General features: G+C 41.2%; 1 protein-coding gene across 1 annotated transcript; it reads left to right on the plus strand.

Annotated features, from left to right (window-relative positions):
- Positions 1 to 566: 566 nt before the first annotated feature.
- NAPG (NSF attachment protein gamma) lies at positions 567 to 27,082 on the plus strand. Its single transcript, XM_075270691.1, has 12 exons — positions 567 to 668; positions 6,550 to 6,617; positions 10,484 to 10,568; positions 11,636 to 11,653; positions 13,569 to 13,599; positions 13,747 to 13,856; positions 13,960 to 14,026; positions 17,146 to 17,216; positions 18,855 to 18,933; positions 19,432 to 19,511; positions 25,044 to 25,173; positions 26,535 to 27,082. The coding sequence occupies exons 1-12, from the start codon at positions 613 to 615 to the stop codon at positions 26,682 to 26,684; spliced, it is 945 nt and encodes a 314-aa protein (XP_075126792.1). The 5' UTR covers positions 567 to 612; the 3' UTR covers positions 26,685 to 27,082.
- The last annotated feature ends 211 nt before the right edge of the window (positions 27,083 to 27,293 follow it).

A 27,293-nucleotide genomic window follows, 5' to 3' on the forward strand; every position in this document is an offset into this window, starting at 1 on the left:
CGGGGCATAATACTGTGTGCAGGGGCCACTATGGGGGATAATACTGTGTGCAGGGGACACTATGGGACATAATACTGTGTGTGCAGGGGCACTATGGGGCATAATAGTGTGTGCAGGAATTGCAGGGGGGAGGGGTCAGTAGGGGCCCCACCATTCCTAGTTACGCCTCTGGCTCAGGCCCTCCAACATACAATCCCACGTCAAATAAATTGATCCTTTTCCACTCATTATCTTCACACAGACAGCCTCATGTCCTAGTCTCCTCCTAGCTTTAGCCCCTACAAAATGCAGTCCCATGTAAAAACATCACTCCCTGTCTTCAGCCCCATGTAATACTTCCAACATAGAGTTCCTTAGAACAAAAACCCATTCCTCTCTAATGACTCTAACATACAGTCCCACGTAAATCACTTCACTTCTCTCCCTTTCCCCGACTACACACAGCCTCATCCAGGCCGCCTCACTGCAGCACTTACACACGCACTCACTACCACACTTCCTGTGACCAGAGCTGCATCCAGCAGACCCCGCCCCTTCCCATGACCTCATACCTACCAGGACCGGCCCTGGCCACGCCTCCTGGTGACGTCTGATATTATTGCCGGAGCTGTCATGGCGGCTCAGAAGATCAATGAAGCTTTAGAGCATCTGGCGAAAGCAGAAAAATGGTAAGAGAGGACAATGCTGCATCCCCGCCACCCCTAGTGGTACACTGCTGCCATGGTAACCCCTGGAGGGTGGCTCAGTCATCCTTGTAGCCTCACAGCCTGTACTCTACCTCCATAGGATTCTTATAGCAGGAGCTATAGGTGTACACTACTGTCATCTACCTCCATAGGATTCTTATAGCAGGAGCTATAGGTGTACACTACTGTCATCTACCCCCATAGGATTCTTATAGCAGGAGCTATAGGTGTACACTGCTGTCATCTACCTCCATAGGATTCTTATAGCAGGAGCTATAGGTGTACACTGCTGTCATCTACCTCCATAGGATTCTTATAGTAGGAGCTATAGGTGTACACTGCTGTCATCTACCTCCATAGGATTCTTATAGCAGGAGCTATAGGTGTACACTGCTGTCATCTACCTCCATAGGATTCTTATAGCAGGAGCTATAGGTGTACACTGCTGTCATCTACCTCCATAGGATCCTTATAGCAGGAGCTATAGGTGTACACTGCTGTCATCTACCTCCATAGGATCCTTATAGCAGGAGCTATAGGTGTACACTGCTGTCATCTACCTCCATAGGATCCTTATAGCAGGAGCTATAGGTGTACACTGCTGTCATCTACCTCCATAGGATTCTTATAGCAGGAGCTATAGGTGTACACTGCTGTCATCTACCCCCATAGGATTCTTATAGTAGGAGCTATAGGTGTACACTACTGTCATCTACCCCCATAGGATTCTTATAGCAGGAGCTATAGGTGTACACTGCTGTCATCTACCTCCATAGGATTCTTATAGCAGGAGCTATAGGTGTACACTACTGTCATCTACCTCCATAGGATTCTTATAGCAGGAGCTATAGGTGTACACTGCTGTCATCTACCCCCATAGGATTCTTATAGAAGGAGCTATAGGTGTACACTACTGTCATCTACCTCCATAGGATTCTTATAGCAGGAGCTATAGGTGTACACTACTGTCATCTACCTCCATAGGATTCTTATAGCAGGAGCTATAGGTGTACACTGCTGTCATCTACCTCCATAGGATTCTTATAGCAGGAGCTATAGGTGTACACTGCTGTCATCTACCTCCATAGGATTCTTATAGCAGGAGCTATAGGTGTACACTGCTGTCATCTACCTCCATAGGATCCTTATAGCAGGAGCTATAGGTGTACACTGCTGTCATCTACCTCCATAGGATCCTTATAGCAGGAGCTATAGGTGTACACTGCTGTCATCTACCTCCATAGGATCCTTATAGCAGGAGCTATAGGTGTACACTGCTGTCATCTACCTCCATAGGATTCTTATAGCAGGAGCTATAGGTGTACACTGCTGTCATCTACCCCCATAGGATTCTTATAGTAGGAGCTATAGGTGTACACTACTGTCATCTACCCCCATAGGATTCTTATAGCAGGAGCTATAGGTGTACACTGCTGTCATCTACCTCCATAGGATTCTTATAGCAGGAGCTATAGGTGTACACTACTGTCATCTACCTCCATAGGATTCTTATAGCAGGAGCTATAGGTGTACACTGCTGTCATCTACCCCCATAGGATTCTTATAGAAGGAGCTATAGGTGTACACTACTGTCATCTACCTCCATAGGATTCTTATAGCAGGAGCTATAGGTGTACACTACTGTCATCTACCTCCATAGGATTCTTATAGCAGGAGCTATAGGTGTACACTGCTGTCATCTACCTCCATAGGATTCTTATAGCAGGAGCTATAGGTGTACACTGCTGTCATCTACCTCCATAGGATTCTTATAGTAGGAGCTATAGGTGTACACTGCTGTCATCTACCTCCATAGGATTCTTATAGAAGGAGCTATAGGTGTACACTACTGTCATCTACCCCCATAGGATTCTTATAGCAGGAGCTATAGGTGTACACTACTGTCATCTACCTCCATAGGATTCTTATAGCAGGAGCTATAGGTGTACACTGCTGTCATCTACCTCCATAGGATTCTTATAGTAGGAGCTATAGGTGTACACTGCTGTTATCTACCTCCATAGGATTCTTATAGCAGGAGCTATAGGTGTACACTACTGTCATCTACCCCCATAGGATTCTTATAGCAGGAGCTATAGGTGTACACTGCTGTCATCTACCTCCATAGGATTCTTATAGCAGGAGCTATAGGTGTACACTGCTGTCATCTACCTCCATAGGATTCTTATAGTAGGAGCTATAGGTGTACACTGCTGTCATCTACCTCCATAGGATTCTTATAGCAGGAGCTATAGGTGTACACTGCTGTCATCTACCTCCATAGGATCCTTATAGCAGGAGCTATAGGTGTACACTGCTGTCATCTACCTCCATAGGATTCTTATAGCAGGAGCTATAGGTGTACACTACTGTCATCTACCCCCATAGGATCCTTATAGCAGGAGCTATAGGTGTACACTGCTGTCATCTACCTCCATAGGATTCTTATAGCAGAAGCTATAGGTGTACACTGCTGTCATCTACCCCCATAGGATCCTTATAGCAGGAGCTATAAGTTACACTGCTGTCATCTTACCCCCATAGGATTCTTATAGCAGGAGCTATAGGTGTACACTACTGTCATCTACCCCCATAGGATTCTTATAGCAGGAGCTATAGGTGTACACTGTCATCTACCCCCATAGGATTCTTATAGCAGGAGCTATAGGTGTACACTACTGTCATCTACCCCCATAGGATTCTTATAGCAGGAGCTATAGGTGTACACTGCTGTCATCTACCCCCATAGGATTCTTATAGCAGGAGCTATAGGTGTACACTGCTGTCATCTACCTCCATAGGATCCTTATAGCAGGAGCTATAGGTGTACACTGCTGTCATCTACCTCCATAGGATCCTTATAGCAGGAGCTATAGGTGTACACTGCTGTCATCTACCTCCATAGGATCCTTATAGCAGGAGCTATAGGTGTACACTGCTGTCATCTACCTCCATAGGATTCTTATAGCAGGAGCTATAGGTGTACACTGCTGTCATCTACCCCCATAGGATTCTTATAGTAGGAGCTATAGGTGTACACTACTGTCATCTACCCCCATAGGATTCTTATAGCAGGAGCTATAGGTGTACACTGCTGTCATCTACCTCCATAGGATTCTTATAGCAGGAGCTATAGGTGTACACTACTGTCATCTACCTCCATAGGATTCTTATAGCAGGAGCTATAGGTGTACACTGCTGTCATCTACCCCCATAGGATTCTTATAGAAGGAGCTATAGGTGTACACTACTGTCATCTACCTCCATAGGATTCTTATAGCAGGAGCTATAGGTGTACACTACTGTCATCTACCTCCATAGGATTCTTATAGCAGGAGCTATAGGTGTACACTGCTGTCATCTACCTCCATAGGATTCTTATAGCAGGAGCTATAGGTGTACACTGCTGTCATCTACCTCCATAGGATTCTTATAGCAGGAGCTATAGGTGTACACTGCTGTCATCTACCTCCATAGGATCCTTATAGCAGGAGCTATAGGTGTACACTGCTGTCATCTACCTCCATAGGATCCTTATAGCAGGAGCTATAGGTGTACACTGCTGTCATCTACCTCCATAGGATCCTTATAGCAGGAGCTATAGGTGTACACTGCTGTCATCTACCTCCATAGGATTCTTATAGCAGGAGCTATAGGTGTACACTGCTGTCATCTACCCCCATAGGATTCTTATAGTAGGAGCTATAGGTGTACACTACTGTCATCTACCCCCATAGGATTCTTATAGCAGGAGCTATAGGTGTACACTGCTGTCATCTACCTCCATAGGATTCTTATAGCAGGAGCTATAGGTGTACACTACTGTCATCTACCTCCATAGGATTCTTATAGCAGGAGCTATAGGTGTACACTGCTGTCATCTACCCCCATAGGATTCTTATAGAAGGAGCTATAGGTGTACACTACTGTCATCTACCTCCATAGGATTCTTATAGCAGGAGCTATAGGTGTACACTACTGTCATCTACCTCCATAGGATTCTTATAGCAGGAGCTATAGGTGTACACTGCTGTCATCTACCTCCATAGGATTCTTATAGAAGGAGCTATAGGTGTACACTACTGTCATCTACCCCCATAGGATTCTTATAGCAGGAGCTATAGGTGTACACTACTGTCATCTACCTCCATAGGATTCTTATAGCAGGAGCTATAGGTGTACACTGCTGTCATCTACCTCCATAGGATTCTTATAGTAGGAGCTATAGGTGTACACTGCTGTTATCTACCTCCATAGGATTCTTATAGCAGGAGCTATAGGTGTACACTACTGTCATCTACCCCCATAGGATTCTTATAGCAGGAGCTATAGGTGTACACTGCTGTCATCTACCTCCATAGGATTCTTATAGCAGGAGCTATAGGTGTACACTGCTGTCATCTACCTCCATAGGATTCTTATAGTAGGAGCTATAGGTGTACACTGCTGTCATCTACCTCCATAGGATTCTTATAGCAGGAGCTATAGGTGTACACTGCTGTCATCTACCTCCATAGGATCCTTATAGCAGGAGCTATAGGTGTACACTGCTGTCATCTACCTCCATAGGATTCTTATAGCAGGAGCTATAGGTGTACACTACTGTCATCTACCCCCATAGGATCCTTATAGCAGGAGCTATAGGTGTACACTGCTGTCATCTACCTCCATAGGATTCTTATAGCAGAAGCTATAGGTGTACACTGCTGTCATCTACCCCCATAGGATCCTTATAGCAGGAGCTATAAGTTACACTGCTGTCATCTTACCCCCATAGGATTCTTATAGCAGGAGCTATAGGTGTACACTACTGTCATCTACCCCCATAGGATTCTTATAGCAGGAGCTATAGGTGTACACTACTGTCATCTACCCCCATAGGATTCTTATAGCAGGAGCTATAGGTGTACACTACTGTCATCTACCCCCATAGGATTCTTATAGCAGGAGCTATAGGTGTACACTGCTGTCATCTACCCCCATAGGATTCTTATAGCAGGAGCTATAGGTGTACACTACTGTCATCTACCCCCATAGGATTCTTAAGTGCACTTGAGAAAGGTCCCAGTGTGGACCGATACGTGGTGTACTGCTTTTTCCAATAAAAGGACATTTGACATCCAACTCAATTTGCTGACAGACCGGATTGTTTTTTTTCTATTACAAACCCTTTTGCCTGGAGAGGGGTTTCTGCCGTGCAATTTGTGGGATAATCCCAAGATTTGCTGGTGCTGCTGCAACTATTTTTTTAGAAATATATAGATAGATAGATATACACAGTGAGGGGAAATTTATCAATCCGTTTACGCCAGTTTTCTGGCATTGAAGGATGATATTGTGCACATCTGGTGCAATGTCCTTTTTTTCTGCCGAACATTCGCCAAAACTCCCTTTCTGCGCCTCACTTGCTACATTGTGTAAATGTGAGCAGGGTGGGGGCGCCTTAACCCATCATATTCATTATAACACACAAGCTTTCTGGCATGAGTTTTTAAAGGAAATTTATTCCAGTTCTCTTCATAAATCAGCCATACCCTGCACTTGGGGCCTTTAAAGAGGCCAAAAAAAAAGTTAATACAAAGCGGGTTATGTTGGGTCTGGGGTGCTCACAACCAAATCCCCACCACCCGCCAATGGCCACTTAATTTTACCTGTCCTTCTCACAGCCAGCACTTGTAGGATTTCAGTGACGTGTCCTTCATTTCTCTCTGATTATTCTTCATCTTGTCTTGTGATAGTTCACATGATATGATAGTATTATTAGCCTTTCTGAATTATCAGCTGCAGATTAAATGATTCTTCCTGTTTTCCTATGATTTGGGGAATATCTGCTTTTTCAAATGTATTTTGTATTGTTTTATAGTTTGAAAACTGGCTTTTTAAAGTGGAAACCGGATTATGACAGCGCAGCTTCAGAGTATTCAAAGGCAGGTATGTACCGACACGTCTGAAGTACATGACATTAGCCATCTGTACCTGGACTTATACATTTTTTCCCACCACCTTACCTTATCAGATGTTAGGTGGGCTTAAATGAGATACCATTATTTTATATTAGAACATGCTTTATGTTTTGTAGTTGTGTCCCATTTTTGTTGCAGCTATTTTTGCTAGTTATCATTGTTAACTAACTATAAACCAGTGCTGTTATTACCCATCAAATATAATGGATATTAGTAGTGAAGGGAGCCTGGCAGCAAATTTCCCACATTAAGGCGCTCCCACCACCATTTGTGACCTAAGAAAGATCTTTCTAAAAGCCTGTGACGGTGACAAGGAGACATCCTCTAGCTTAGAAGAAACAACATTTCACCAGTAACATAAATAGAGTCTTTTCTGTAAGATTTCTGTAAGAGCAGTGAGGCTATGGAACTCGCTGTTGTGATGGTGAATTAATTGTTCAAGTTCAAAAAGGGCCTGGATGTGAAAAATATTTCAGGTTACAGGTTTTAAAATTTTGGTGAAGACAAGTTGATCCAAGATATTATACTAGATTGGAGTCTGAAGCTCTCCAGCAACAGCCAACACAGTATCTGAAACAAATTCAAGAAGGACTTGGATGTCTTTCGTGAAATGTTGGTTTTAGTTTTTTGGTGAAAACAAGTTGATCCAGGGCTTTATACTGATTTCCAGATTTGGAGTCAGGATGGATTTTTTTTCCACTGACATGGGTCAGTTGGCTTCAGACTCATGGGGGGTTGGGGAAGTTACTTTTCTTTTGATCAACATTATAGAATTTTAGGTTGTACATCATGGACTAAAGTTATATCCATTCGGGTGAGTGCTGTAGCTTCTTTAGTACTTATCAATTACAGAGGTGTACTTGATATTTACTTGATGTCACATCCCCTGAGAAGGAGAAGCAGCACTCGGGGAGCGCCGCATCCTCTTCGAACACCTGATACACAGAGATGCAAGATGTCCGACCTTCAGTTATTAGTTTCAATTAAAAGTCCCAGAATACCCTTCTAAGCCCGTCATTGGTCTGTTGATCGACATAGAGGTTAAAACGGGCTGCATGTACAGAGAGTTTTCCCTACTGTGAGCAGAATAATCAACATTAGTGTTTATCTATGGACCCACACACTTGAATAAATGACTCCAGACTGCAAAATGGAAGGACTTGTTCTGTATTTTGCGCCCCAGGTTCACAGACCCCTGAAAAACATGGTTCTGTGCATGGAACCATTGGAATGAGTGGGTCTGTATGTAGTCTGTACAGATAGAATACTGAAAATAAATACAGTCCTTTGCCTAAGAAACGTAAGTAGTGTGCACAGGTTGCAAAATCTCCACCAGCTAAATTGCTATGAAGTATAGTGGGGGTGTAGTAGAGGGGAATTGTCCCATCTACACATTGCAGGAAAAAAACTGCAGCACAAAGTGTCTTGCACTGCAGGTTTTGAACATCCAGAAAATCACTTATTGGTTTCAACCTTTGCAATCAGTCACTGGTTTTTGCCATGAGTGGGTGTTGCTGGTTGTCTGCGGCAGACATCATGTAGTAGACCTGATACTTGTGAAAACATGGACGTCTTCATATCCATTCTGTGACTGACATGAACAGAACCCAAAGGACCCGATTGACTGTAATGTGGTTTTCCATGTGTGCGTTGCGTGTCTGTCTTGCGCTGTAGGGTTTGAACATGCTGCACGTCAATTATTGCTATGTGTTTGCCTGCGGACCTCAGCTTTCTGGGAAGTGGGGCTGAAAGCTGTAGTGAAAACCATTTGGTAGAGATTGAGTAGTGGGTCCATGTATGGCTTTAGCCTTGTGTGCTGACTGTTCCCTTTAAATAACTAGGCACCAGGGTCGTATAGACACTATGGTGAATTCCCTATATAAACCCACCAGCTTATCATATAGAAGCAATCTTATCATGTGTAGGTCAGTCACATCTAACCACATCAGTACTGTTTATGCAGCTTTGTTCATTTATGAACTATTATAATATAATTTTGTTATTGTATTGTGCCCTTCACATATAAACTTGTGCTTTGATCAGCTTAGGTTTCTTGTAAGATGATAAATGTAGTCACAGACTTGAAGAAAAGTAGCATGATGATGGTTGCTCACCGATAATTGTGTCTTTTCCCATCTGCATGGTGACAGCTGTTAGATGGGTTTTAGAAGATTATCTAATGTCGAAAGGGTAAAATCTGTGTTTTAAACATGGTGGATTTTTTAAAATTTCATTTTGAAGCTTAAAAGAAGATCCTGATCCACTCAGAACAGTGGATTATTCATGGAAAAAAACAAGATATGGGGAGGGCGGTGTATGATGGCGCTGTCACAGCCACCCAAGGTGCCAACATAGCAGATACCTGTGGCAGTGATAGGGTTAGGGTATTTACCGTATGTTGGTTTTTTAGCTGTTAGTAAAAAAAATAAAATAAAATTAATGAATTTCATTGGTTGTCTTATTTATTCATTCATTCATTCATTCATTCATTCATTCATTCATTCACTCATTTTTTACCCAACCCATTCATCCATTTTTACCATCCGTGAAACTGATACGTTACCCAAAAAAAAAGAATTTAAAACCTTACCCCATAGGCTTATATTGAGTCCAAGAAACCAGAGAGACTGACACAAGTAGCATGTATTCTGTTTTTTTAATCTGCTGTGTTTCACTGTCAGTTTAACTGATGATAAATAAAAACCATCCATTACTTGTCCATTTTTCAATGGTTTGTGCATGAGGACTTTCAGGTTTTCAGTTTCTTGATATGAACATCAATGTTTCTTTTCACTATCAGCAAGCAGAGATCTTGTAAGTAATGCAGAACAAGCAGAAAGTATAATATTAAGTTGCGTAGCCTTTCATCATGCAGATGTTATTTACATAAGACTGGAATAGTACCATTCCCAAATGTCTGCTCTCCTTTTATCATCTAGTTTTTCTTGTTCTATTTCTTATCTTCAGCCTTGTTCATACAAGCACAGGTTTCTAAGCTGTACTAAATAGTTCTCCATGTTTGTTAGATTCTGTGTGGGAGGCTTGTTACTCAACCCCCGACAGATAAGGATCACACCACTGACAATAGATCACCGACACCACCAAGAACATCATCTCCACACAAGAGCATGCCCAAGACATTCTCACCTTATGTCTACATAGGAGCATGCCCACAACTCTCTCACTTCATCTTCACACAAGAGTATGCCCACAGCACTCTTCATTTTATGTGAATAGTTCATTTTCTGATATTTCCTTATGTCCAAGTTTCAAATCTATAGATCTGCATCAAAGTTTTTACAGTCCCTATTACCAGAGCCCTGACGAAATGCTGGCAACACCCATTATAAGTCAGTGATTTGTCAAGGGAATCTTAGCACCAGATTTCTGCATATTAATTTAGCATGCAGATTGATAGGTTAGATTGATCTGAATCAAACTGTGTTTTTCCTGTTTGAATCGCTGCCTCCGTTTCTGAGATATTGCAATTTTTGTCCATATGTAGATGACCTTCAGAGTAAAAACGTTGCTGTCACTTACCTCTTTGGAGCAACGACTGCACTGTCGCTGCTCTAGAAAACTTATTTACATTGACAAAACCAGCAGTATATTGGCACTGCGGCGACAATTCACAGTGGGACAACACAATTTTATTCAGGTGACACTAACCTATCTATGTGCGGGGATGGGTTATTATTGTGGACTCTGCTGACCTTTAGCCGGGATCTGTTTTGGGTCTATTATGATTATTATATATGATTGTATTGTATTGTATGTATGGTTACTGCTATGTGAAATCTACAACTTGATGTGTTTTATTTTTGTTCCTTACAGCTGTTGCTTTTAAGAATGCTAAACAGTATGACCAGGCCAAAGAAGCCTTTCTAAAGGAGGCTGAATCTTACGAGAACAACAAAGCGTATCCTTTCTTGAAATAATGCTTTGGTATTTTGTTCGGTATTTGGTATTTTCCGTTGTTTGTTTTTTACAATCCATGAATGAATTACCGGTAAGTTTGTGCAGTTTGTAGGTTACAGCTGTGTAAGGCTAGGTTCATACTGCTATTATTTATTGTATGTTGTTCTCATCCGTCACAGGATGACATCAATGGACATACAATGGTTGTGTGAATATAGCCTTAAGCTGGAAGAACACAATCTAGTTTTGGGACAAATGTTGGCTAGTTTAGCAGTATAGGATAGGTCATCTGATCAGTGGGAGTCTGACACCCGCATCTTGCCAAAAACAGGTTGAAGAATCTGCAGGGCTTAGGCTTGCGCTTTTTAATCTTCTTAGGCCAGTGAGATCTCATTCATTGAGCACAGCTGCTTTTTGATGTACTCTGAACCGGACCGTTTGTCCAACACCTAATGTTCTTCTGGATTAATGGGAGAAAATCCAACAGACAAACTTCAAAATGCAGAAGGCGTTCTCAGAAAAGATTTTTTTTTACCTGTAGAGTGGGACAAACTCCATAACAATGGCTAGAATGGTTTGTCCTAAATTCTCTTGTAGATGTGATGTAAGGGGGTTACAGGTGAGTAAAGGAGACAGATTTCAATAGAAATGGCAGGAATGCTTGTGGCTTTATGGACAAGTTGTATAAAGTTCAGTGTATTCTGCACTCCTTATTCACTATGTATCATGCTGAAGCCTCATGCACACGACTGTTTTTCATGGCTAGTACACTGACCCATTCGTTTCTATGACTGTGTATTGTTACGGTCTGGTGTATGGGGATGTGAGCAAAACTCAGGACAGATCCTATTCCTGTCCATTTTGGGGACTTGCTCACTGGCCTAAATGGAAGGGGCCACGGAAGCACAGAGGATACACGGATGACATCCATCTGCCGTCCATGTTGTTCAGTTATGGCCCACCACTACACACCCGGTCATGTGCATGTCGCCTTAGTTTGTATTTGATCTTGCATCCTTATGACTTCATTTATTTTGTTTTTGAGCCTTAACCATATACTCATCCTAGTCTTTTCCACGCGGCTAAGTAAGTATCATCTATAAAATAGTTTGGGCATGAAAGGAGACCTGCCAGAAGCGAACTGATAAAAGCCTGTTCATATACATTACAATAAGAGAACTGTATTTGTATCTGCTCTGGGAGAAGCTGCAGGTCAATGGCTTGAAAGAGATTTGAATAAACTTGGGGCACAGAGATTGTCTTAGCAAATGCAACAATATCTACAACCTATGCCACCTGGCTTGGGCTAAGTTCACAATTTCTTTGTAGTTTTTGTGGATAGAAAAAAATTGATATTGTAAAAAAACAGATGGATAACGATTACCTTCTGTTTGTATCCACCACCCAATGACTCCAATGATAAAAAAAAAATAAAAAAAAACAGATCTGGCACTTTCTGCCATGCTTCCATTTTCCCGTTTTGTTTGTCAAAGAAAAAATAAAAAAATGGAACAATGTTGGAACAGATGACAGCCGAGCATTTATGTCACCCACTGAAATTAATGGGTGTTTAAACAAATCAGTTTTTATGTTCTTTCCACGATACAGAAAAACTGATTCTACAACACAGGTGTGAACCCACCCTTAAATAGAATATGTGTGTATATGTGGAAGCATCCATGTACTTTAAAGTGTTTGATCCACATAAAGTTTCCATGACTACAGTTCCCCAGTCAAATTTGGAAATGTTTTTTGTGCATATGGACGTCATAGAGGGGGTTCACCTACTGAAGAACCAGCTCTCTAAGACAATTGGAAAGCTGCTCTAGTAAACTAGAGGAATCCATGTTTTACATGGTCGATTATTTAGCTGTATGGCAGCCATGGGCTTATCATCACTGGACGCCAATCGAAAGTGGTTGTCCTTGATGTCATCTGCTGGGTCTCTTATAAGAATATGTGTAATGTACAGTAAACCATGATCTTAGTTGTATGATGTGAAAGACTTGCCTGGAAAGTTCGGTCACTTCTAGCTATTATTCATGGCAGGGGGGGCTTTCTGTTTCATGTATGAATTAAGAAAAGAGGCATGAAACACTTATTCACACAATTTTCTTCCTTTTCTTTATATTCCAGCATGGCAATCCTCTTGTCCATTAATGCAGAGCTGGTGACAGAGGGCGACTTCTGTATTTAGTATGGGCGCTTTAGATTTTAGGTCACTATTTTTATACCAGGAGCTACAGGCTTCTGGATTAAATGTAGAGCCAAGGAGACAGAGCCTATGATGTATTCTATAGACAACAGGAGGTCTGTTCTGTATAAATTCATTTACATGAATGAGACGTTTCTTATCAAGGATTTGGGAAGGAATTTTTTTTCCCCTGAATTGGGGCAATTGGCATGAGCCTCATGGGGTTTTTTGCCTTCCCCTGGATCAACACTGTAGAGGATTGTAGGGTTATAGGTTGGACTTGATGGACTGATGTCTTTATCCAACCTCATCTACTATGTAACTATGTAGGTTTATGCCTTGATTTTGAAAAAAAAAAAGAAGCCCACTCACCAGGGACATAATCCCCGTCCATGTCCATGTGGGTAAGGTCTGCAGGTGGAATAGCTATCGGCCAGATCTCACAACATGTTTAGCTAGAATTTGCACTAGTCAGTGTGAAATTTCAATTCTTGTCCAGTGTTTGCTCCTGCTTGGTTGTGTGTGCAGTGCGGGCTGTGCAGTGCGGGCTGTGCAGTGCGGGCTATGCAGTGGCGACAGAAAGTCATAGACACGCCATGGGCCTAAAGAGATCACTCATTTTTCCAGCTCCTTAGTTCAGTGTGAACAGACAGCTGCTTTGTCTTTTGATACTCTGTCTCCATATATATAGTGAGCTGAAGGTTTAGTGCGTGATGATAGCACCTGTTGTCCTAAATATACTTATTGCTTTATAGTAGAGGTGTTGACAATGGTTCTTATTTAAAATATATAATTTTACTTTCTCAGAGCCTATGAACAAGCAGGAATGATGCTGAAGGTGAGATCCGGTCAGCTAAAGCCTATAAAATTGCTGCTTGACTTTCTCTGTTTGTTGGTCATTGATCCTCTGTATCGCCAATACTGTGCTGCCTAGAGAACTATACAAAAATCCATTTCACAGTGTGTTTTCTTTTTCGAAATTAAGGAGATGCAGAAACTTCCTGAAGCCGTTCAGTTGATAGAGAAAGCCAGCATGATGTATCTGGAGAATGGGACTCCTGACACTGCCGCCATGGCATTGGAGCGGGCCGGGAAGTGAGTATAGAGGACATGAATGTGTCTGCACCATGACAATATTTTGTTATATAACTCTTTTCTCTATGGAAGTAGAATGACTGTATATATTATTTCATTTCAGGCTTATAGAACATGTAAACCTGGAAAAAGCTGTCCACTTATATCAGCAGTCTGCATCAGTCTTTGAGGTATGGATGTAGCTTGGTATTTCTGAATTACTTTCATGTAGGAGCACCTTTAAGAAATTGAGAGATGCTGTGTGCATGAACATACATGACTATAATGTCTTCATAGAGCACCTGTGTGTCCATCACATGACAATGGACTGATTTATATCCACGTAGAATAAGCAGAATGAATGACAGCAAGCAAAGATGTAGAAAACTGTAATGAATTGATACAGAAAGTATATTGGAAAATTGTACAACTTTTTAATATTCAAACAATAACATTGGTCTCTCAATATTGGTCAACCCCTTTAATATTCCAGAGAAGCTGACTTGGGCTCCCTGATTTTTGTAACTATTAGAGATGAGCGAGTGGTATTTGATCGAACACCAAGGGGTTAAGCGTATTAAATATTTGATGCGCTTAACCCCTTGGTGTTCGGTCACTTACACGCGTTCCTATGGCGGCGAGGTATTCAATCAAATACCACTCGTTCATCTCTAGTAACTATTGCTATGTCTGATACTATCATAGCGCACAGTGTTCAGTATTGTGCATATACAATAGTGCAGCAGACATGTCTGCTTAGTGTCCAAATATCTATTGTAAAGCTGTGGCTGTCATGAAAGGAATGCCGACATCCCTTTTCGTTCCACATCTCAGTAGGGAAGAGATTTAGAGCACTTTATGTATGAGTACTACCTATTATGACATTGTAGAGTTATAATGACTCTCAGAAGGGTCAATGATGGCTTGGTGTTAATGTAAGGTGAATGCTTTTATCTAGTAAGTATAATTGTGTAGTGTAATAGCTGTCAGTTACAGGTTCACTTTAACTGTTTCTCGTAAATGCAGACATGGTAGAAGTAACACAGTTGTCATATTTTGATGTTTTCAAGGGTCTCACTAGGTATTCACTATGAAAGAAGTCACCCAGATGAGCTGAGTCCTAGCTGGAGGAATAATTCAGAGTGTATCTGCATAACTTCTATTTCTCAGTAACCAGTGAATGCGGAAAAAATATTTTCAAGGAGCGCCTGCCTCTGTTTTTACATTTTGCAAGAATGATTTTATTTTAAGGAATGCAATTTGATTTTATAAAAGAAGGTTAAAGCAGTTGTCCAGTCAACTAAAGATATACACTGATATTTGCATGGTCATTGGTGAATAATTTTACACTATTTGCAGTGTTGGCCCTGAACCTCCCCTGTTTGACAGTCATGCGTATAGAAAGGTACAGTTTCACCCAGCAGCAAAACCTCCCCTCTGGTTGGCGCATCCCCCCCCTACCTCAGATGTAACATCATTGGTGACATAGACATCTAAATATTGAATTTAGTGCTGGTCTTTGAGAAGTAATGGGCACTACATGTTGTAAGGCTAAAGGACCTGTATATCCATGTTTTACATCCTATTCCATTAACCACAAAGTTTCTTGGAACTACCAGCATGGATAGAGAGAATGACCAAACAGATATGTATTTAAAAAAAAAAAAAAATACAATTAATTTATTTTAGGGGCACTTCACCAAATTTTTTTAAATGCACAGAAACGACCTCTTTAAAGGGATCCTTTCATTCATGTACTATTTTTTTCTAGGTACCACGTCAGAATAGCCTTAAGAAAGGCTATTCGACTCCTACCTTTCATTGTCTTCTCTGTGCCCCCGTTCGCCTACAATCCTGCTTCTTGTCGGTATGCAAATTAGCTCTCTCGCAGCACTGGGGGTATCCATTTTCTCGTGGCCTGTGGGCATGCGCAGTCTGCTCTGCCCGAGGCCTAGAAGTTACAAACCACCGCCGGAAGAAGAGGCTGAAGAGGACGCTCCTGACGAAGATGGAGGCAGCGCTGGAGAGAGTTCTCTCAAAGCATTGGGGACACCCCCAGTGCTGTTTGAGTGCTGGGGCCCGCCCCCAGTGCTGCGAGATAGCTAATTTGCATACCAACATGAACTGGGATTGTAGGCGAACGGCAGCACGGAGAAGACAACGAAAGGTAGGAGACGAATAGCCTTTCTTAAGGCTATTCCGACGTGGTACCTAGAAAAAATAGTGTGTAAATGATAGGATCCCTTTAAAGAGGTTAGTCAATAGTAAATTGCCTTAATACAGTCAATGGGCGGATTTTATGCAGTTGCACAATTTAACATTATTGCCAGGAACTCCCACAATAAAAGGTACTAGAGATGAGCGAGAAGTATTTGATCGAATACCTCGCTCCCATAGGAATGTGTGTAAGCAGCCAAACACCAAGAGGTTAGGCGCATCAAATATTCACTGCTTTAACCCCCTTGGTGTTCGGCCGCTTCCACACGTTCCTATGGGAGCGAGGTATTCGATCGAATACCACTTGCTCATCTCTAAAAAGTACTATTTTTTTTCCGCTGGTTATGAACTGCATGCACTAAGCCTGTTCTGTTTGACCGTGCACAATAGCTTCCATTTGTGCCTGCCACGCGTTCTCTGTCACCGTGAACAAGGATACCAGAGTGTACATCTTCGGCAGTCCACCAATGGATAGGCTGAGAGTATCATGAACATGTGCAGAAAGCACAATTCTGGGAACTGTAGTCTCCTGAGACGCCATCTTTACACAACCTGACACCGGAATGGCCAGGACAACAGTTGTTGGGTTTTTTGGTTTTATTTTATTTTCCAGTTTCTTTTTTAAATTTTGCTTTGACTGGACAGTCAATTTTAAACCTTTGTATTTTCATATAAAAGACTGTGTCTCTCTCTCCAAAAACCAGCAGCTCATCTGTCCTCCATAACCATTACTTCAGGACTTTTAATCTAGATTATGTCTATGGTGTAAGCGATTTATCTGTGACTATGATGTGTGATGCTAGTCGAAGGACCCTAAATAATGAAATAGAATATGCCTCAGCTATATTGAATAGCAACAATGCACAAATAACAATCGGGAACTTTTTAAACCCCTGTATAATCTGCCTTTGACCTCTCAACTAAATATCAATTCAGTATTTTATTTCTTTGCTGGATAACGAAAAATATAATTTTCTTTGCACAGAATAGTTTCTGCGTGTAGATATTGCAGTTCTCTTTTCTTGTTACGCTGCCCACAGTATTTTGATAGTTGGTTATTTTTAAAAAGTTTTTTTTTTATCTTTCTCCTAAGAATGAAGAACGTTTACGTCAAGCAGTGGAACTACTAGGGAAGGCTTCAAGACTTCTAGTGAGAGCTCGCCGGTATGGTCACCTTTTATATATCACTGGAATTAATAATTCCTTGCAAAACCTCTGTGTTAGGTTCAGAGCCCTTAGAGTCCTGATAGACCACGGCTCGGCCTTGCTTTGCATCAGAATAAATTGAGACTACCATTACAAAGAATCTCTCATATCGCTTTACATGTCTGGTTTAGTACATACTTGTGTCTTATAACTTTAGAACTCTGTTGTGACAATCCTCTTGGAAATTTATAACTAAAGTTTGACATCTAGGTTGACGCTAACATACAAAGCCATCCACAACCTGTCCCCTCCATATATCTCCAACCTACCGCTACCTGCCCACACGTAACCTCAGATCCTCCAATGACCTCCTACTTCGCTCTTCTCTCATCCGCTCCTCACACAACCGCCTCCAAGATTTCTCCCGTGCATCCCCCATACTCTGGAACTCCTTACCAAGACACACAAGACTGACCCATGCAATCACAGGCTTCAAGAAGGCCCTGAAGACTCACCTATTCAGGAAGGCCTACAACCTCCAATAACACTAGTATCACCTCACTGACATCTGTACAGTCTCCCCCACTCTTTCTGTCTCTATCCCCCTTCCCTCATAGATTGTAAGCCCTCGCGGGCAGGGCCCTCTACCCCACCGTGCCAGTCGGTCATTGTTAGTATTATATCTACCTGTATATTCTGTGTATTGTATGTAAGCCCCAAATATAAAGCACCATGGAATTAATGGTGCTATATAAATAAATAATAATAATAATCTAGGTGTTAGCATGTTCCTTGTGGCATGTGCTTACACAGTCTGGAACTGAAGTCACTTTTTAGACACAGTCAGGGTAAGTTCACACAACTGAATCTGTAGATGATTTTGAGATGGATTGTGCCTCAAAATCGGCTCCAAATTCAAGCCAGACTCTACCTCCTATTGTTTTCAATGAGTGACTGTGATGGACATGACGTCTTTTCTTACAGGACAGTGAGATAAGAAGCGTCCTGCTAGGTCTTACTGATCCAGCTGCAGAACCCAAGACACTCTGTGCATTAGCCCCATTCTTTCTGAGGCTAATCGGCAAAGGAAGGCCACGGTGGAAAGTCGAAGCTCTGCTTAAGCTTTCCACTGTGGAAAGTAGAGACGTATCAGAGGCAGAAGGCTGCCTCAAATTCCTCTGTTTTTTTACTATGTGAAACCTCTATTGAGTACAATGGCCCAAATATGCAGTCCCCAAATAAAGTCAAGCAGAGGTGATAACCAGAAGCTTTCCCAGCATTTTTGTCACTGCCTCTGACAATTGTCTAACTTCTTTGATCCTATCACTCGCTACAACAAAGCCATATGTCCCCATATCTACGTTGAGACAACCCTTTACAGTTATTGCATAAAAATGTTAAGTCACATCTTTTGTTACCATGCTGAATACAACTATTAAATAATAAGGAAAGTTTATTTCTGTCAGCACCGATCTAGTGAAACTCCTTCATATGGCTACAGTAATGCAATGATGGATAATACAGTTAGGATTGATGCCGTCCTTGACATCTGTACAATACAAATGTATTGATTTGTAATTCCGACAGACACCTTGTGTCCATTCTGGTATTTGTTCAGTGATATACTCATGTTCTGCATGTTATATTTTCTTTCAGGCTAGATGAAGCTGTAGTATCCATTCTAAAAGAAAAGAATATGTACAAAGAAATAGAAAATTATCCTACATGTTATAAGGTATGACGTAGTATCACTTGTGTCCATTACAGTCTTGGAGTTCCTTGAGTTTTATTTGCATGTATTATATTGATCCATATTCTTCACTGGCTGGCTCTCTTGGTAATATTATTTGGCCTGTTCATTGAAATTAGGCTTTGTTCACACTTGCATCAGAGTCTGTGTCAGGAACCTCCATCACAGATTCCATTGTGTTTGATTCAGAACTGCGACATCACAATCAGAATAAAATCTAGATGCCGAGGCTTGATGTTCGCCAGCCGTGTCTGTAGTGCAATAGACTCAGTTCTGCACTGTGACGCCCTATTTTTCTATTCAAGTAGAGGTTTCAATAATACTGGGTGGACGGGAAAAACAGGACACAGGCTTTCACTGTAAAACACAAAAAGCTTTTGTACATGAAATACTGAAATTCGTGTATTCTAGAGACCGATCGAGTATATGCCTGACAGAGTGTTTCCCTTTCATCAAAGTAACTTCATTTCTTGTTCTATGTAGAAAACAATCGCCCAAGTGCTAGTACATCTTCATAGAAATGACTATGTTGCTGCAGAGAAGTGTGTCAGAGAAAGTTACAGGTAAGTAGATCTGTGTTACAGGGAACCTTTTGGAAGGCTCCTAACCCTGGATTATTTACATTGTATACGGGCAATATGTATTTAATCTTAAGCAGAATCTCCTATTACACAGAAGTCCTATTGAATCAAGCAGAATGTTCTGGAATCATTACTGTTAAGCCTTGTTCACACCTGCATATTTTTCAGCATCATTTTTAGTCCAGATCAGGAGTTGAACATAAACAGAGAGAGACTGTTTTGTACCAAAATATGCTAATGTGAATGATGTCTTGGGCAGCCTATAGGCCAACAAGTGACTGACATTGACCATATGGTAACTATTAGGAGCTTGACCATAGACCAAAACATTCTATTAATATTATAAATGTGAAAGTTTGTGGGTTTGTGAGTTTTGGATGTTCGGATGTTTGTTCCTCAATCACGCAAAACCCGCTCGACCGATTTGGCTGAAAGTTTCCACAAACATAGTTAATACACCCGATTGTGCAATAGGCTACTTTTCGTCACAATAGCGCACATACGTTTGTGCCAGGACCCCCACAAAACCCAAACTCACACCACCATCTCTGCAATCTCACACACTTTGGACCATAGCAAGCCACAAAATTCATATTGCCCTCTACAGCCTCGCCCCTAACCCCACACAATCACATATACATATACTTTACCACTTTGCCCCTCACCTTAACGATACTCCAGGAGGCTCTCTTTAACGCTCCGGAGCAGCCATGTTTGCCGACCCCCACCACTCTGACAATCTGCGACACCGCCCAACCATGTCAATACCCCTAGGCGGTCTAATAAATGCAAAAAAAAAAAAAAAAGTTTAAAAAAAAGTAAAAAAAAAAATAAAAACAAATAAAAAGGATTAAAAATTCAAATCACCCCCCTTTCCCTAGAACACATATAAAAGTAGTTAAAAACTGTGAACCACATACATGTTAGGTATCCCCACGTCCGAAATCGCCCGCTCTACAAAGCTATACAACTATTTTTCCTGTTCGGTAAACGCCGTAGCGGGAAAAATGGTCAAAAGTGCCAAACCGCCGTTTTTTCACTGTTTTGATTCTGATAAAAATTTGAATAAAAAGTGATCAAAGCAATAACATTTCCCGAAAATGGTAGAACTACAAAGTACACCCAGTCCCGCAAAAAAAGACGCCCTATACATCCCCGTACACGCACGTATAAAAAAAATTACGGCTGTCGGAATATGGCGACTTTTCAAAAAAAAAAAATTAACATAGTTTTGGATTTTTTAAAGGGGTCAAAATGTAAATTAAACCATATAAATTTGGTATCCCCGGAATTGTAACGAAACACAGAATACAGGGGACAGGTCAATTTGGTTGCACAGTGAACGCCGTAAAACCAAAGCCCGTAAGAAAGTCACAGAAATGCATTTTTTCTTCAAATCCACCCCATTCTGAATTTTTCCCTGCTTCCCAGTACATTATATAGAATAAATAATGGTGGCATCATGAAGAAAAATTTGTCCCAGGAAAATTAAGACCTCATATGACTCTGGGAGCGGAGAAATAAAAAAGTTATGGGGTTTAGAAGGAGGGGAGTCAAAAACGAAAAACCAAAATCAAAAAATGCCATCGGCGGGAAGGGGTTAACTTCAAATACTTCTGTCCCAAAGTCACTATGTAAAGTTTCTCACAACACCGTATATATAGCAGCTCTAATACAAAGTAACTTCAACACAAAAGTCTCACGTATTCTCTGAATTACAGCAAAAACAAGATACAAACTTACATTTCATATCCCATACCTTATACACAGTACGAAAACCTTACCCGCGCCTGTATATACCCACTGCTACAATCACCGCAGACGAAGTCGCGGGTAACAGCTAGTAATTTATATACCGTGATACATTGTGATTATTGAAAGTGCAGTTTTTTCATTTCTTTTTTTTTACCAGCCCCTTGTAGAAGCCAATAAAATCATTTTTTTATGGTCTACAAAAACTGTAAACTAATTGGTTTCTATGTACAAAACAGAGGTTTTTAAGGGTCCCTGAGTTTCCATATATGTAGGGTGCTTGCTTGGCAGTCTGTTCTATGGCTGTTCTGTTCTATGTTCTACAGCCTTCATACATCGTGTCCTTTCATTTTTTTCGGCTGCTAATGTCCCTATTATGGCTGCAGCACATTTTACATTAGTCTCTAAGGCACATGGCGTTTACAATCAGGAACAGTCTGCCATCCTCCCCAATCCATTATAACTAGTTTCTTTTGTTTACATGTAATTGTGCCACGAGTTGTAGTTTGCCAAGAGCAAACTAATAGCTGAGAAAAGCCCAAGTGACTGTCATATAGGAGATCCAGGAACCGCGGACTGTAAATAAAGGGCAGATACATGCAGGTACCCAGTCCATTCTAGCGTCTACCATTGAGACATGACATAGGAAAAGAGCACAGTCAGAAAAGCAACCAGATGTAGAAACAAGTATATAGAAAACTTGCAATGTAGCTGTGTAGAATCTACAGTCCTTTGCACAGAGCAGTTTGCAGATGTGTGTGAAGGTTGTTACGAGTATCGACCCCTCCCATCTGTATCTGTATCATGAGGGCCATTGCTGTAGCTCAAGGAGGCAGATGAGATTGGTAACTCTCCTAAAGCCTCTTTGAGCATCTGCGCAAGCTCTATATTAATAGGTTTGTCTAAGTATATTTACTTATTGTACCGTGATTGTGGCTCTTATATTTTATAGGATTTAGGCTGGGTGTAGGACCGGTCAATAAGGAGTTTTGCAGCGTAAGCATGTTGCTAATAGTAAAGTGGTGCATGCTTCCTTTCCTGACAGGCTGTCAAGTGCTGCGCCCTCGTGCAAAGAGCTTTTTCATTGAATTACTTTGTATTGTTTAGTATAGAAATCGATCAGAACTCAATTGTGTGACCTTGTCTACAGTAAAACAATTTACTAAACCACTGGATTGCATCACTAATAATGACAAACATCTCTTTTGTTACAGCGCTCTTAGGGACAAATCATGAAAGGTGTAAAATGTTCCATAACCTTTAAATGACTTTCCCAACTTTTCTAAAGTACAATGTCAGATGTTTTGTGTAAGACCAGAACATTTCTTGCATGTGCATTTTCCTAGTCTTTTTGATTTAGACAGTTTTTAAATGTTATGTTGATTGATAGGGCACGTTTCTGCTAATATAGCACTTAAATGGTCACAATGGTCGCTCCCTTACTTACCAGTATTACTAATCATTATGCACATATATTTTATTTTAGTCCTGGATGCTTTATTTCAGGTCACTAAAGTAATTTGGGACCTGTTGGAGTCAGGGTTGTCAGAATAAATGATTGTTACTGTCTTATCATCAGTATTATTATAGAATTGGCATTATATGTTATAGCGTTGAATGTTATATAGTTAGACCCCAGAATTTCACGTTACAAATATGAGGGTACGTCCTCAGTCTGGCTGCCTCAAGTGACTTTAGGCCAGGGCCACACGGGATGTAAACGCTGCCCGCAGCGGAGATTCAGCGGGAAAAATCGCGGCGTTTTACAGTGCAAGCAAAGGGGATGGGATTCATGCGAATCCCATGCTCACTTTGCGGAGAAAAACGCAGTGCGGAAACGCTGCGATTTGCAAAGCCATTGCGGCTTTCCAAATCACAGCATGTCAATTATATCTACGGATACAAAATACAACACTCTCATAGTAATTATATTCCATATATGAAGTCTGTCTGAGGCTCCATTTAAGTTTTAATAAAATCCTGTTCACCATGCTTTCTTTTTTTCTATTCTTCTGTTCTTGTATTGTTATACTTACCTATTTTGATGAGGTGCGCGCTCCAGCTGCGCTCTGGTCTCCCGATCATGTGATCTAGTCCGTTGTGTGTGTCATGTGACCGGCACGTCATCGACGCTGCCGGCGCATGCGCACTGACGTTTCCGGCTCCTCGGGACGCCATCGCAGCTGCGGCGCGCCGATATCACTCATCACAGGTATATAAAGACGCTATCTGCCTTACAGTATTGTCACCTCCTGAGGAAGCCACAGTAGTGGCGAAACGCGTAGGGGTGGTCCGTCTACCTATTTGTTAGTATTCTATCGTGGCTGCTAGCTGACCTTTATTATTTGGAGACATGACTTCAGGTATTTGGCTGATTGCCTCATAGGAGCTATTTGTATTTTGTATGTACATAGCTTTGGCTGCATTGTAGTGTGATTACATATGTAATCTATATTCCTTATTGATGGGAGCAATATCTATGTAGTTTACCTCACACTTTACATATTGTATTTGTCTCCTCCTATATGTCCTCAGCTATTTATGCTATAATTACAAAATATTAGTATATAGTTATACATCTATAGGGACATATTTTTGGAGGGGTGTTTTTTGCCAACAGTATTTTATGGTTGGCACTATTATAGCCTTGCTATATTTATACAAGTGCTATTCTATGCTACTATACTTACCTTTATTCATCTTACATGGTCTAGCATAAGAACCCACGTTCTTTATTCTATGTGTCTATCTGTGTATGTCTTTGGCTTAAATCCATCTGCCCTGCTGTACATTATTGTTTTTAATAATAATCTGCTATTTAATGTGTAATAAAATATTTGATATATTTTTTATATATATTGGTTGATTATTGTCTTCTTGCATTAGCTTGTGCTTTTTCCATGTGGTAATTATATCTACGGAAACACCGGCGGCTTTCCCGTAGATATAATGTTAAGAGAAAGTCCGCAGAGGAAAACTCTGTGAACTTTCTCTTCAAAGCGCTGCGCAAGGAACCGCGATGTGTTCACGCCGCGGTTCTTTCCGCAGCGCTTTAGCGCTGCGATTACGGCCTGTGGGGCCTTAGCCTTAAAGTGAAACTGCCACCAGAACACAGCTTATCAACCCAGCCCCAAATATAGATAGGTCAGGGACACCTAAATCAAACGGTATTTCCCTCTGTGAATTGGAGCCTCTATTGGCGAGATCTTGTGGTCTTTGTCAGTAGGCAAATGAGCTCTTTGGTGAAACTAGAATGTTGCTGCTTACCTCTTTGGAGCAACTGCAGCACCCTTATTGCTCCAAGAGTTAATTTGCATATTGATGGTGATATCTTGGCAATGGAGGCACCGATTTACAAGGGCAAAAATACTGATTTAGATGACCCTCACCTATCTATGTGCGGAGCTAGGTTTAAACGCTGGGCTCTGGTGACTGACTCCCTTTAACCCTACTCTCCATAGTGTATATTGGCTGCATGAGTTTGCGGTTAAAACTGAGGAATTACCTTCACTATCACTCTACCAAATTCTCTGTGCAAGCATATAATAATAATAAGCTGAATATACAGAAACCTGCTCCAATAATGTAAAACAGCAATATTAATGTTCACATATGTTTTTGTTATACAAACAATAAAATGTGTCTCTTAATATTGGTCTAAAACTGGACAAGCCCTTTAATGTGCCACGTCCATCAGACATGATTCAGTAGTAATTGAACAGCCGCTTTAAGATTCATACCTATGTTTGTTTGTTCTTTAAGTATTCCAGGTTTTAGTGGTAGCGAGGACTGTACTGCCCTGGAGCAGCTACTAGAAGCATATGATCAGCAAGACCAGGACCAGGCTTATGACGTCTGCAACTCTCCCCTCTTTAAATACATGGATAATGACGTAAGTGCAACGAATGTAGGTTGGGACTTGTTTCTGAGACCCAACAACTTAAGGTGGTTTACGAAGCGAATTAAAATAAAAAATTCTTTTTTTTTTTCAGTAAGATCACACAAAACTTGACAAATTTTTAGCTTCAAAAGATAATTATTAAAATATAACAATAAACATAGCAAATTTTTATGGCGCCCTTGTTCCTCAAATATTTTTTTTGGAATGTCCAAGTAATGTGTCTTGTCCCAGTGAACAGTGGTGTGTGTGGGAATTTACTAAGGAATGTACGCTTTTACTAAACCTGGTTTAGAAATGGCGTATCTTTGGCGTATAGCTCTTGATCTCCACTTATTAAAGGGATCCTATCGTACAAACACATTTTTTTTCTTAGTAACATGTCGGAATAGCCTTAAGAAAGACTATTCGTCTCCTACCTTTCATTGTCTTCTCCGCACCGCCGTTCCGTAGGAATCCCAGTTCTTGTCAGTATGCAAATTGGTTCTTTCGCAGCACTGGGGGCGTCCCCAATTCTGCCAGAGAACTCTCTCCAGCGTCGCCTCCATCTTTGTCAGGAACGTCCTCTTCTTCCGGCGGTGGCTTGTAACTTCTAGACTTCGGGCAGAGCAGACTGCGCATTTCCACAGGCCACGAGAAAATGGCCGCTTACCCAGTATTGTAAGCGGCCATTTTCTCGTGGTCTGTGGAAATGCGCAGTCTGCTAGGCTCGAGCCCTAGAAGTCTGAGACCTGCGCCGGAAGAAGACACAGAAGATGTGGTTGCTGTTGAAGATGGAGGCGGCGCTGGAGAGAGTTCTCTGGCAGCATTAGGGACTCCCCCAGTGCTGTTTGAGCGCTGGGGCCCACCCCCAGTGATACGAGAGAACTAATTTGCATACCAACAAAAACTGGCACGGAGAAGACAAAGAAAGGTAGGAGACTAATAGCCTTTCTTAAGGCGATTCCAACGTGTTACTAAGAAAAAAAGTGTTTGTATGATAGAATCCCTTTTTAGACATTGAGGAGGACTGGGATCAAGGTTGAGGACATATCAGCCCTGACATAAGTTATAGCTGAAATCTACCACCTCTTACGCATAACACCTGTTGAGATCTTGTGCCAGCAGGGAAATTGATCTAGACTGGTGTAGGCAACACCAGCCTTAATAAATGTTTCCCTATTTTCTGTTCTGAATGATAGACATTTTACAATAGTGTAAATTTCAAGCACAAAGCAGAGAAATTTCCTTTATAGACGTCTCACAAAACTTTGAAAATTTTTTTTTTTTACAAACTAAGATTTGATATTCCTGATAGAAAGATGTACACAGCAACTTTTTAGTCCCATTTTAACCTTTTCTTTGTGTCGTCATAGTATGCCAAGTTGGCGTTGAGCTTGGTTGTTCCAGGAGGTGGCACTAAAAAGAAATCTCCAGCAACTTCACAGAATGGTGTATCACAGCCAGCTCAGGGCGGCTCTCAGGTCGAAGAAGAGGATGATGAATATGCTGGAGGTCTCTGTTAGGATTGTCCGTCTTGTCATGGCTGCAACACAAGCATTTCTGAGATCAAGTCCATCCCTTATATCTACAGCATACACCATGGCAGATATTATATGAGATGTCGAAAGATTTGCTTTGTTTCATGGCATTATCGTGAAAAAAGAATTTCTACTTCTACCACATTCTATCTGTGCAAAAGCTTCACTGATGAAAATACATATGAAATGGATATGGATCAATATTATTCCCCTATACTGCACAGCTAGCCTCGTATCTAGACGAAATGGTTGTAGCATGTAACGTTACTTTGTCATTGCCAACTGACTGGTTGTTTCAGTTTAATTATTCTGTTTGTACAAATGTGTTTTCCTGTAAATTACTGGAAGTAATTGTGACATGGCTATTAAATATTTATAATTCCCGCTGTATGGGATTTCACTTGTGTTTTATGCACCTTCATGGGTATCTCAGTGACGGGCTAACAGGTAATTCTCCTGCTGGGACACCAGACATTGAAGACTCTCTTATTAAAGCTCAGAATATTTTGTATACTAGATCCACCCTCTTAGGGGGAGTTCACACGGAGGAAAGTGTAGCGCAATCTGGCACGTATACACGTGTCGGCAGATGAC

Source organism: Leptodactylus fuscus, chromosome 4 (genome assembly GCF_031893055.1).
Source record: "Leptodactylus fuscus isolate aLepFus1 chromosome 4, aLepFus1.hap2, whole genome shotgun sequence".
Classification (NCBI taxonomy): Eukaryota; Metazoa; Chordata; class Amphibia; order Anura; family Leptodactylidae; genus Leptodactylus; species Leptodactylus fuscus.

Coding starts and splice junctions, on each gene's coding strand:
- NAPG (XM_075270691.1), top strand. CDS start 613: ATGGCGGCTCAGAAGATCAATGAAGCTTTAGAGCATCTGGCGAAAGCA. Junction 669..6,549: donor CTGGCGAAAGCAGAAAAATG/GTAAGAGAGGAC, acceptor ATTGTTTTATAG/TTTGAAAACTGGCTTTTTAA. Junction 17,217..18,854: donor CTTCTAGTGAGAGCTCGCCG/GTATGGTCACCT, acceptor ATTTTCTTTCAG/GCTAGATGAAGCTGTAGTAT.